At 34.9% G+C, this 14022-nt stretch overlaps 2 protein-coding genes across 2 annotated transcripts; both read left to right on the top strand.

The window, feature by feature from the left end:
- Positions 1-5735: 5735 nt before the first annotated feature.
- LOC108212114 (probable boron transporter 7) lies at positions 5736-9880 on the top strand. Its single transcript, XM_064090691.1, is given in 12 exon segments — positions 5736-5839; positions 5926-6008; positions 6159-6351; positions 6429-6567; positions 6650-6815; positions 6893-7031; positions 7106-7334; positions 7433-7528; positions 7611-7731; positions 7829-8132; positions 8267-8567; positions 9494-9880. Coding segments are annotated over 12 exon segments (2085 nt in total). The 3' UTR covers positions 9704-9880.
- Positions 9881-11933: 2053 nt separating this feature from the next.
- Positions 11934-12278, top strand: LOC108212112 (uncharacterized). Its single transcript, XM_017383843.1, has one exon. The coding sequence runs from the start codon at positions 11934-11936 to the stop codon at positions 12276-12278; it is 345 nt and encodes a 114-aa protein (XP_017239332.1).
- The last annotated feature ends 1744 nt before the right edge of the window (positions 12279-14022 follow it).

The raw sequence follows: 14022 nt of genomic DNA, 5'->3' as shown, positions 1-14022 counted from the left end.
GGAGAGAAGTACTCCAAAATTGTTTTTGATGAGAAGTGCATCAAACTTGATAGTGGTGAGAAGTGCATCACAAAATGAAGAGATGGTGGTGAGAAGTGCATCACAAAATTGAAGAGAAGTGCTTCAAAAATTATGTTCAAATAAATTTTAGATTAAGAGGATGATTGTTGGAATATTAATCTAAAATTTGATGTTTTATTTGCATGCTTTATTTATATTCAGTTTGCTTGTGTCAAGTGCTGTACGTGGAGATATCTGTGAAGCACTAGTCAGTAGTATTTGATTTGGTCATTTAGACGTTAGCAGATTAATAGGAGTGTGAGAGGATAATGGAGTAGTGGAGTCAGTTATGAGTCTTCAACTTCCTAGTTTGTAGCCACTGTTGATGTGCATTAGTATTTAAAACGTTGCATGTAATCAGTTTATATATATCAGAAGTTTTAATTTTTCTCCTGCAAATGTTTCCTACGTCTAAACAACTTAGATTAGGTTATTTTCAACATTAACCGGATACACGTACATGAGTCAACAAAATCATGATATGGAACTAAAATATTACTTATGTCTCTAATCTTGACTTAGGAAATTAGTTTGGTACATGCACCATTGCCTTATGCAGACAGCTATTAGCTATATGAATTGTTAGATACTAGTCTCCCTTGTTACTCAAGCAGCAGGAGCATAATCATAACCACCATCATCATCGTCGTCACCCTCAGACGCAGCAGGAGCATAATCATAATCTCCGTCATCGTCATCACCACCACCTCGAACACACGGGACATAAGTATATGCATCATCATCGTCACCTTCTTTGTGCACCGTGCACCACAATCCAGAGGTCTTGGAAAGCAGAGCCATTCTCAGGATGATCTCTTAGAGTAGCTGAAGAACACTGACGAGCTAGGGTAATGAATTGTTGAAGAATGTGATTGAGTTTGAATAATTTGGAAGTGAATGAAGCTGTATATATAGATGTAAAAAGCTTGCGAGTGTTTTAGGTTTATTTCCTCGAGCTCGGCACAGGATGGGCGTGGGTTAATGTCTGGAGGGCGTGTAAAACCCAATGCGTGTACTTGGGTCACACAATATTGCTATTCCACGTTGGAAATTTAATTACAGATCAGTATATATTCGATTGTTTGGGTGCATTTAAGTGTGTTTGTGTGTGCAGACAAGTGGCGATTGAGAAGCCACATAATATAGTATATTCCAGCGGCCAAAGATATATAGTGTATATGAATTAGCAGCTTCTGGGGTATGATTGGGCCAAGCTCAAAAAGTAAGGAGGATCTTTTTACTCTGTGGTGACCAGGGCGGATCTAGCACAAAAATTTTAGGTAGGCACCAAGCAAATTTTCAGAAAAAATCTATATATTTTTAAATTTTGTGAGGGCACTTCTATAATTTTGCAAAATTTAAAATGATGAAACAATATAAAAAAAAACAATTTAGAGGGGACACGTGCCCTTGCGTGCCTCTTCTTAGATCCGCCCTGGTGGTGACAATATGAACTTGAATACAACATGTCGACGGTACGAGTATTAGAGCTTCTGGTGCAAAATGCTTGAATCTCTTTGGTTTTAAAATATATACCTTGTGTGTGTCAACTGAGCCTTTACATGTTATCTAGTTGGTTGACTGGCATTATATATGATTTTATATATATGTGGAACACGAATCTTTGATAAATGATTAGTAATTAGTGCATGTTGCAGGATATGCAATTAATTATGTTTAGAAATAGAGTGTGCTGCTATATATTTAAGAGGTGAGCAGCCACAGAGAAGATCATACATATTCTTGATGTCATATGTAAGCTAACTAATTTCTAACGTATTGGGTCCTTTCTAACGTAAATTCATGGTTTATCTGAGTAAAAATACTGTGCGTCTAATTGTGTAAAAATACTTGGAAGTTGAAGTTTTGCCCAAATATTACATTGTTTGTGCGAAGATTGTTCTAGCTCATGGAGTCATATGCCAACTCATCATCAGAAACAACATCATATTCCAGCTGTCAAAGCGAGTACATATAGAATGTGGTTGGCTAGGATTGGTCAGCGTAGCAGAAAATTGATGAGAATCTAAAAGCATTAAAATTGATGAGAATCTAAAAGCATTTTCAGTGATCGACACCATTCAAGCGGGGTTTAACTTTGCCACTTAATCAAATATAATATTTTTATGATTTATTTCCTACACATCACATCACTATATCATTTCATTAAGCATTCTAATGACATCCATACACTTCAATAGAATAAATTAGAGTGTTTTGCCACGTCATGCCACATGACATTGGCACCCACTCTTGTCACCTATTGTTGGAGATGCCCTGACAGTCTACAAGAAGGAGTAACTGCATGAAGTGAGACGGGGTGATTAATTTGTTCTTACTTTACCCACAGGAGAAGTGAAAATTTTGCTGGTTACTGTAAGCTACCCTACCTAAAAACTAGTTTTTTGGAGTTCTCCTTTTTTATGCAGGAACTTATTTCTTTGTGCAAGTCAATTGAGCCTTGTCATGTTATCTATTTGGTCGTCTCGTAAGAGATTTCCAATATACATGGAACTTTGTTGAATATTATTCATGAATCATACAAGTCCATCAGAAGCCACATATTAAGAACTGCTTAATTACTTCGTGTATTACTCTACACACATTAAGAGTCCATTTCCAATTGTAGCATTGTCATTTTGAAAATGAAGGATGAAAAGCTCTGGTGATTGCTTTGTAATAAGTCAATTAAATACACCAACTCATAACATGAGCCAACATGATTATATCAAACAAAAACATGTCTTTTGTCTCTAATCTCAACATAAGAAATTAAGTTGGGTAGCTACATAGTTTGTTAGACACTCCCTCCCTTGTTACTTATGCTGCAGGAGCATAATCATAGCCGCCATCATCATCGTCATCGCCTTCTGATGCAGCAGGGGCATAATCATAATCTCCATCATCATCACCATCAACACCTTCCGTGTGCATTTTGCACCGCAAACCAGAGGCCGTGGAGAGCAGAGGCATTTTCGATATGATTTTTGGAGGAGTGGAAGAACAGTGGACAATTAGGGTTCTAATAAATTTGATTGAGCTTGAATATTATGGAGTGGAATGAGGCTGAATATATAGATGTAAAAAGGTGTGCGTGTGTTCAGAGTTTTACATGCATGGGTTTCCCACAGGTAAATGTATGGAGGGTGTGGAAGACCCCAATGCTTGCACTAGTGTGACACAATATTGCTATTCCACTCTGGAATTTAAATGACACATCGGTATATATTCTATGATTTATCTGCATTTAAGTGTGTTTGTGTGTGCAGTGACAAGTGGTGAGTGGAGAAGCATCATTTTCTTTGAGGCACTGGTGGTTGCCCAATGCCCAGTGAAAAATTATAATGCTGATCTGGTATTATAATCCAGAGTTGTAGTATTATTCTCCTCTGTAGGCTGATTTCTATACTACACAAAGCTAGCTTTCACACACAAATCGTATTAATTTCTGAAGTTATATATGTGGCTGATCTTGATTGATCAGTTGCAATTATGGTAACCGTATTTTTAAAAATATTTTTTAAAAGTCAATATTTTATGAAAATATTTAAAAAAAAATATTTTTGAAAATACATTTTACAACTTGGGTGTTTTCAGAAAATTCCAATATTTTATTATATTACTAATTACTAATAAGTTGAATATAAAAAAAAATTCAAACACATAATGTGGGTGTTTGGGTGGAGTTTTTAAGCCCCACTTCTGGAGTTATAAGTTAGAAGCACTTATTCGTACTGTATGTATAAAAAGTCGAGAAGCACTTATAAAAAACTACTAATCCTAACTTTTGTTTTATAACTTATATTTTTTTGTCCCAAACACTTTAATCACTAACTTCTACTTCACTTTACTTTACTTTTTTTTAGTTTAAGCAATAAACACTTATTTTAAGTTTACCCAAATGGCTTCAATATAAAAATTACTTTTCGCTAAGTATCTTACTTTCAAGTACTAAGTTTTTTTTCTAAACTAAGAGCATCTCCAACCATCTAAAACCCTTGGCTAAAAGGTGAGTTGGCATACTTAAAATAAAAAAATTTAGCCAACAGCTCCAAAAACTCAACTCCAACCATGCTCAGCTGTTGTCTATAAATTTAGCCAACCTCCTATGGATGGCTAAATTTGTCGAACCTCTACAGGTCTGTAAGAAAATCTGTAGGAAGATTGTACATCATTTATTACCATATTGAACTGATATATTCTATTTTAACAATTTAAAATATTAATAACATACTATTTTTAAATTATAACCAACCAATATAGCCAGTACCATTGAAACAAAATGTCTTACAGGTTCAGCAAATTTTACATAATGTCTTACAGGTCCAATTTAGCCAACGATTATAACCAACACCGTTGGAGATGCTCTAAGCTATGTTTGCTAATTTCATCGGCTTCTAGTTTATAATATGTTTGTGTAAAGAATAATAAGCTAATTTCTAGTTCATAAATCATAATCTGATAATAGAATTTGTTGTCTGTCCCAAAACTTGGAAAATAGTGCAATATATGAAAAGTGATTTCATTGATAGAAAATTCAAAGAATATATTAATTAGCCTAATTTAGGAAATGTGGGATTCTTTATACATTAATCCTATTCCTAAATAATTACCAAGCAAAGTATTGTAACTTGCAAGTTGTTCCTGTTCTCTTTGCAATTTCTATTCAGACGGTGTTGCACTTTTGTAGGAGCAGTTTTTGTCTGGTTTATGAAATGACCATGTCAATTACAGAAAATCAGGCGATCATAACCTTTTCTTCTGCAAAAATTTCTAGCTGATCAGCACAATATTATAGTTTCGGAGCCCAGGTGGTGACAAATTTTTACCCAAAAATCATACAAAATCAGGTATGGTTGTATTTTTGTTGGGGTACTTGTCCATTTCTGAAATCATGTGTTTTTATGCACCCATAATCATGTACATGCAATTGAATTTAAGGGTACTAATGGTGATCTGCTTAAATATATTTCACTATTTGTATGTGTAGCTTTACAAATTTAACAAATGGAAAGGTTTAAAGTAAAGAATTTATAAACCTCTATTTGTCTCTTTTGCATATTGTTTTTGTCGGGGTCTTCCTCTAATACTTTAAGGCTGTGTTCACTTCATAGAATGGAATGAGGGGAGAATGGAATGAAAATTTATATAGAAGTTTTAAGGAGAAAGAAGAAAGTATGAAATAATAGTGACAAAATATGAATGTAGTTAAATTTCTTGTGAGTAAGATTGTGAAGAAACATGATGTAGAAAAGGAATGAGCATTCCTTCCAAAACATGTGGGTTCAAGTTATAGTTAAAATAGTAAGATTGGAATGATTGAAGGAATGAAAATTATTTACATTTTCTTTGATGAACACCATTTTAGTGTAGAAAATTCATTCCATTCTCCCTCCATTCCATTCACTCCAAGTGAACACAACCTAAGGTTTTAGATGAGCTGGTTACATAGCATGGTTCGAGTCCTCCCACTCCCAGCTGTTTGTCCGGCTTTGATGAGCTGGTTACTTAACAGTACGAACTATTGGTGTGATTTGCTTAAAGACGTGTATTTAGATTTTGGCTTGTTTGTTTCAGCAACAAATCACATCTTGGTTTTGCCTGATCGTATATACTTTGCATTTGATACTGATAAATCACATTGACCTTCTCATTAATCTCAGAATGCTTTCATAATGGAATCGCCAAAAATACCATTCCGGGGAATAATTAATGACCTAAAAGGAAGAAAAGCTTGCTACAAGCAAGACTGGACAAGTGCAATTTTCTCAGGATGCAGGTTCTTTTCAGCTTCTTTCATTTTAATAACTTAAATTTCTGCAGAGCATTCCAATATTACTGTAGCTTCACCTGTGTATAATGCAGAATTTTTGCTCCAACAACCTATATATTCTTTGCATCTGCGCTTCCAGTAATTGCATTTGGAGAGCAGTTGGTCAGAGATACGGGTTAGTCATATTTATTTACTTCTAATGTTGTTTCTACAGTTTGAGCAGTTAAGCGATTTAAATTTGCAAAACTGATGCAGTTTGGCTGGCCTGTTTATTTGAGTATGCGGATATGATGGAGGGCTTTGACAAGTCACTTTTTGTATATAGATGGAAGCTTAAGCGCAGTGGAAACTTTGGCTTCAACTGCTATATGCGGCGTCATACACTCAATTTTTGGTGGACAACCTTTATTGATTTTAGGAGTTGCAGAGCCTACAATTATAATGTATACTTACCTATATAATTACTGTAAAGATACACCTGACATCGGAGAAGATCAATTCCTGGCTTGGGCTGGATGGTAAGGTTTACTTGATTCTTATAATACACCTTGACATCTGTAGTATAGTTTGTTTACTTTTGATCCTTCTGTTGCAGGGTTTGTGTCTGGACAGCACTTATGCTAGTCCTCCTTGCAATATTCAATGCTTGCACCATTATCAACAGATTTACAAGAATTGCAGGGGAACTCTTTGGCATGCTCATTGCAGTTCTTTTCATGCAAGAAGCTATTAAGGTATTTTTATGGCTATGAGAATTAATTACCTGAGCCCCTAGAAGTAAAAACAAAATTAAAGCCATTTGCATTTGTATAACAGGGGTTGCTTAATGAGTTTAAAACTCCTAAAGGTGAGGATCCTTCTGAAGAGAAGTATAGCTTTCAGTGGAATTATGTAAACGGGTTGCTAGCGATCATTTTCGCGTTTGGTGTACTGTATAGTTCCTTAGAGACTAGAAGAATGAGGTCGTCACAGTTTGGCCCAGGTTTGTGAATTTTTTGGGGTTCCGATTCTTTATTTTGCCCTCAACTTAAAACTGAAATGGTTTATAACTACTTTTAGGCTGGGTACGAAGTCTTATGACAGACTACGGAGTTCCTTTTTTGATAGTAAAATGGACAGCATTCACAGACCTTGTACCTGAAAGAGTTCCTGCAGGAGTTCCCAGAAGACTTCGTATTCCTCTTCCCCGTGACTCTGGGTTATTTAATCGTGGGCCAGTAATCCAGGTTGAATACTCAATTATTTTTTACATCTCTGAAATGCATATCGAAGATACCATCAGTATGCTACAAGAATAATTGCCAATAACTGCAGCTACTAATTGCAGAATATGGGAACAGTTCCTACAGTATACATCTTTGCTGCAATTATCCCAGCAGTAATGATAGCTGGTCTTTATTTTTTTGACCACAGTGTTGCTTCCCAAATGGCACAACAGAAAGAATTTAATCTCAAGAACCCTTCTGCTTATCATTATGATTTATTCTTGCTTGGTATCATGGTATTTATGTTGATTCCTCAAGAAAATATATATTAAGGTTTCTGTCACTGTTTTCCATGATAAGTTATTTCAATATGGTCTTCCCATGAACTACTCAGACCTTTTTATGCGGATTACTCGGCATCCCTCCTTCCAATGGTGTTCTTCCTCAATCTCCCATGCACACCAAAAGCCTTGCCTTTCTGAAAAAGCAGGTACAAACAAGTGTCGATACATTATTATGTGTACGCAGTATGTTGATTTTCTTCGACTGATATCTTTCATCAATGCATGTAGTTCATTCAAAAAAGAATGGCAAAGAAAGGTAAGGAATGCATAAGTCAACAGGGTAGCAACTCTGAAATCTTTGGGAAGATGCAAGAAGTTTTTGTTGAAATGGACAAGACTCCGGCTGTAAGTGCTACAACCATAATATTAATAAACATGATCTAACCAAAATACCTCATATATAGAGGACATAAAATGTAGTTGTGGTTCTCAGCCTCAAGCCTCAGAAGAATTGAAAGACCTAAAGGATGCAGTTCTGAGAGTTGAAAATGGAGAAAATGGAAGTCGCACACATGATCTGGAAAAAAACCTTGATGCTCATTTGCCTGTGCGAGTAAATGAGCAAAGATGGAGCAACCTACTGCAATCAATCCTTGTGGGAATGACAATACTTGCTGTTCCAATTATCAAGCGCATACCTACATCTGTTCTTTGGGGTTATTTTGCATACATGGCCATCGAAAGCCTTCCTGGCAATCAGTTCTGGGAGAGAATTACGATGCTTCTCATTCCTCCAGCAAGATGGTACAAGTAAGTTATCTTCTCTTTTGTCTACAGTATAATTGTAATATGAGAAACACTACTGGAGTTGCTTACAAATATGACAATTATTTAATTAACCTGAGTTGAATAATTTCTTAAAATAAGAGCACACAATTTTGCAGAGTACTTGCAGAAGCCCATGCTTCTTTTGTGGAGTTGGTGCCCCAGAAAACTATTGCTATGTTTACGCTGTTTCAACTAGTATATCTTGGCATATGTTATGCTATAACTTGGATACCAATAGGTGGAATATTGTTCCCCTTGCCATTCTTTCTGCTAATAATTATTAGAGAGCGTGTGATGCCCAGACTAGTACATCCAGAATACCTACAGGAGTTGGATGCAGCTGCATATGAAGAGTTGACTGGAAGTATCATTCACAATCGGACCATCCCTGGACAGGTATATTACACTCGAGATTTAGTCCTTTTTTATGATCAATTTTATTTTCCAGTGTAAGACATGAAGTATGTTCGTAATGCAATATCAGTAACTAATGATTCATCTACTTTCACTTAATAGTGCTTGAAATCTAACCGATTTCAATTAGATTGCATGTGGGAACATGTATCTCATTTCAAATTTTGGATATTAAAAGACATGATTTGAGCTTTCATTACAAATTCTCAGCTTTATACTAATGTTTAAATATCCTGGATTTTAAATGAAATTCATATCCAACTATTTTTGTGTGTATTTAAACAAGTCATTTGATCAACTCCAGAATTTCAAATGTATTCATCTTCCCAAACGGGCCATAATCAGGATTTTTATCGCTGGATTTCAATATTTGATTAATTGCTTACCAGTAATATATACGTAAAGTCGTAAACCAATACTTCGAGTTGCCAGTATGTCTTCAGAATTTGTTAATAATACACAACTGTAAATAATTGCTTACCAGTGATATATATTTAAACTGATACTTTGAATTGCCAGTATGTCTTAAAATTTGTTAATACTACACAACTGACTTCAAGCTGTTCAGAGGCTTAGTTGTGATTGTACTGTTTTTGTTTTATTGTTCATGTTATTATTAATTATATATTAGTTGATGACGCTCTTTATATCAATTGGAAAAGATGCATGCTCAGTTTGTTGCCTAATGGAACATACGATCCTGTGTCTGTGTGTATAAGGTTGCCCAGAAGTTCAGGCATTTTTTTTAGTCCCAGCCAAATTATGTATTTTTGAGTTGTTCAACATATACAAACTACGGGTTATTTGGTTAAGAGCATAATTTTGGCTTGTATCACATAGCATATGTAAAAATTTGTTTATTGCTGAATCCACTTGGCATGTGGTCATTTGGGGTTGATCTTAAAGTGTGCTGAATTTTACTTTTGCAGAGTTCTGCAGATGATGGAAGTTCAGAATTGCCAACAGATGATGATTATGAGATACTGGATGAGCTAACCACTAGCAGGGGTGAACTGAAGCTTAGAGCTGCAAGTCGTCGTCAGCACCAACAGGCATGTCCTTCTTACTCTCGACATTATTTTCCACCAAATCCGATACTACATATGAACATGTTATCAACAATATCTGACAAAACATGACGACAGTATTGTACTCCGAAGATATATGCATATTCAGAGGCTTATACTTTGTGGATTTTAGTTCCCCATAAAATTTATTCATCTCCAAAGTAAATATCTAATTAAAAGCAAAACTAGAGGGTATAGGTAAAATATTTGTGTCGATGGTATCAAAATACGTCAGGAGAAAAATCCATTGGGGCCTGATAAAAGACAGATTCATGCTTATGCTTGAGGTTTCTTCAAATATACAGAATGTTGCTTGTAACTTTGTCAAAAGTGACGAGGAACAAAGAATTGAAACACTACCCCAACTTCAAGCATGACAGTTCTATTTTTATACTTTATAAGATTATCCTCAATTCTCCAGCATCCTGTCTCGATGTCCTATCAAGTGTTGTACTCGGTAGTATATTTAATATTTTTCTTTGAGTCGATTATTTTGAAATTTTTGAATGCTTCTGGAAGAAATCTAAGTGTTAAGACTTGAGAGTCCATGTATGTGTCTAAGTGTCGAGTAACTAACACTCATGGAAAGAAACATATTCTCTTTCCATATCTTATATCCAAATTGTTTGCTTGCTTAGTTTAAATATGGTGCATTCTAGTCAACACTACAAATGCTTCCATTTCAGATTCACCCTGATGAAAAACCTCAGAGATAGAAAAGTCTATGTAAGGAAGGATTTGCCGAAAATAGTGAAGCATCAGGTTGGCTAATAACTCATCAGCAGAACTCACAATGCTGTTGCAGATGTTAAGACATCAACTAGTCCAAAATGCAGACCATTCTAAAGAGAACACCGGGTCCTGAAGCTACAAAAATTCGGGTCCAAGCACTGCATCAGTCTTGTACAAAGCTGGATTATACGAACAGGCTGGCAAAAAGAAAATGATTTAGAGCTGTTGAGATCACACATTTTTTTTTCATGCTAATTCGTGTTTTTGTTTTTAGCATTTGGTTTTTTTTTGTTTTTTTTTTTTTGACAAGATTTCTAGCATATTCCGCATCTCTGTTTGTCTTACCTGTGTTAACGCGGCCGGTTTGTACCAACTTGGACCGTTCCTTTGTTCTTCAGCTTTCCATGTCTAAGCAAATTGCACCTGTAGCTTTCCTAAACTAATATGTTCACTCCCACTGGGCTTTCCTCACCGATACGGACAAGTGACAACCAAGGATTAAGGACAAAGATGTCCATTCACATGCAAAACACGTTCTCATATACCGGTACTTTAATATTTTCTCAATGGAACATTCTATAGCTAAAAAAAATCCAGTGATAACATTTTGATAAAAGAACGGAGACGAATTTTCAAGCAAATTTCACGAAAATACGCTTGTTAATACGTAAGGATTAAACTAAACATGCTCAAAATTTTCAAGACGATCAATAATACTATATTATAATTTACATTTAATATATATGTACACACGCATATAAATGAGTGAAATAAAAATAATTAAAATTGTGTTATGGAATTTAAATATCAACTCTGTCTATATGGTTCAAAGATTTATATTATATATCTTTTTTAAAAACACTATAAATAAATAATTTATTTACAATATTAAATTTGTTATGTTTTACATAATCTGAGATATTATATGTGAAAATTAAATATATAAAATTGTGAATAGAGATATTAAAGTGCGTACCATTTCTTGTGTATAAATTCAGGAGGACGGAGAGAGCAATTTATTGATAAATATATAAAGTTAGTGAAGAATATCGGGATTATATGACTAAGATTAAAAATAAGTGCTTCTGACTTAAAGTAAAGAAGTGAAGTAGAAGTTAGAATCAAGTTAAGACTTATAAGTGAGTGTTTGGGAAAGAAACAAAAGTCATGAAACAAAAACTAGCATTCTCGATTTTTTATAAATACTCTTGACTTATTACTCAAATAGTACAAAATAAATTTATCTAATTTATAATAAAGCTAAAAGCCGTGACCAAACACCACCGTGGTCGTCGTTAAAATACAAGTTAAAACTTATCCTGTTAGAAAATGTGAAATGTGAATTGGTAACCGGAGGATCCGGTAAATAAACAGAGAAAAAGTGTGACCAAACCAAGGTACCCCACACAGCACGTCAGTCCCACACCACCTGTCGAGACTTATCTTATTCTCTTCTTCTTGCATCCCTTTTAAACCAAACTCCACTTTCCTTTATTTCTCAAGCCACCAAACATAACCTTAACCAACTCAACTCGACTCCTTTCATCTCTCCTCTCTCCCGACAATCGACATGGCCACCTCGTATCTCCCCTTCCGCGCCACCACTGTCCGATCCGCCTTTCGCAACCACGACTCTTCTCGCACACAAAAAACCTCAAATCCCAAGTGGTGGGCCCCGCTCGTCAGCTGGTCCTCCGAGCCAGACTACTTCGACTCTGATCTCTCAGCCAAAGCCGAAGCCAAGCCGGAGACAACGGAGCCGATTAAATCTCGCATCGCGCCGGGAAGCTTTACGGAAGAGAAGGCGAGAAAGCTGAGGTTGATGACGAAAGACACGGCGTTTCATGATGCTATGTATCACTCGGTTATTGCTTCTCGTTTAGCTTTCGATTCGAATGATCGCTCCGATTTTTGATCCCCGAGAGCCTGGATTTTATATTTTAAGGCTCCCGTATCGATCATGTATTAAACCGAACTAAATATTTGTAGTGTATCAATAATGTGTATATGTAATTTGATGTATATAGAACCGGATTTGTTTGCGTTGTGTAAAAAGCAATTTGCATGATATATTTGCCATGGAATTGCATCTATTTAATCGGTTTTATCACAGAATAAAATTATTTGGAACGACCTGACAAAAAACATAATATTTGGAACGAGTTAGCTTTGTAAACGGCGATTGAAACAAATTATACTCGGTTCTAAACCGATGCATAGGTTGTGGAAAATATGCGTGTTAAACTGTTAATCAATCTGGTTAATTAGTTTTAAATTCCGCTGATTCAGATCCGTTGCTAAGACGGAAAGCGAGTTATACTTGGTGCTGTGATGTATCACTTTTAACGGTCGTGATTTAACTTTTAGAACCTAAATGGTGGGGATTAGTTGGCTCGGGGAGATAAACATAAGGAAAATGTTACTTGTTCCAGGTACTTTTTTCAAATTTTAGGTGACATTAAATGATTAATTTTATCTGACAAAAAAAATGATTAATTTTATTGATGTCGATAATAATAGGATTTCGGTATAAACATATACGGATATACTCTTATCATTCATTTAAAGCATACTGTATATTTGTAACACGTTATTTGAGGATAAATTGAGGTAAGAATTTAAAATATGTAATACTATTCAAGAAATAATTGGGTTTGGCTTTTAAATTGATTACTTGTGGAAAATTTGCACAGACGTCTGCTCAGTGCTGTCTTTTAGAATAGATTAATAGTAGTAACAAGTAAGTTTACTGCATTATTAACTGATATGCGCTTTAATCCAAAACTGTGGCATTGTTTTAAGCGTTAAAATGTGATGAGAAACGGCCAACGATGTTAAAGTGTTGAACACATCACTCCATCCCCGTGCTCAAGCATCTGCCGAATATCCTGGAATATGCCTTGAGATTCTTTAGCAATTTATTAATATGATAAGTATATACTTTTATACTCAAATTTAAGTTAATTATATAAAATCTCATCCAAATAGTAGAACGTGAAATTTAATACAAATAGTGGAACTTAAAATTCGATTCAGTAATGTCCAGTTGTCAAGTATAATCAATATGGGTGTATAGAGTTGGGCTCAATGGAGACCAAAAATTTTGGAGTCCTCAGAGACTTGTCGTTAAAATAATATGACAATTAATGGACATGATCAAATATTTCTTGTCTTGCATTTCTAGTAATGTAATATTAATAATTTACATTATTCTTGTCCTGCATTTCTAGTAATGTATTATTAATATTCTTGTCCTGTATTTCTTGTTTCAGTTTTAATTCAAAACTATCTTTATAACTCACACTATTTTTGTCCCGCATTTCTAGTAATATAATATTAATAATTTGTCTAGCATATTTGTGATATATTTAAGTGTTATTTTGCAACAAATTCAATTTGTTGCAGGACAATGACAATAAGTTCAGTGCCCATCATAACAATGTCCAACTACATCTTTATTTTGTATGCAATTATTATTTTTATTTGTTATGATTTCGGTGATTGAACACCAATATTATGGAATTATTATTTTATGTAATGCAGAATTTAGAATTTCTGCTTGTTCACCGATTTAGAAGTGGAGGACATGATAGGGAGAGAAAAAGAATATGCAGGACAAATATCTGCAAGCCCTTGGATGGGTAAGAAATGGATGGCTG

Source organism: Daucus carota, chromosome 3, assembly GCF_001625215.2.
Source record: "Daucus carota subsp. sativus chromosome 3, DH1 v3.0, whole genome shotgun sequence".
NCBI lineage: Eukaryota > Viridiplantae > Streptophyta > Magnoliopsida > Apiales > Apiaceae > Daucus > Daucus carota.
The sequence above is the reverse complement of the archived record's forward strand: the minus strand, read 5'-3'. Positions and strand labels throughout refer to the sequence as shown.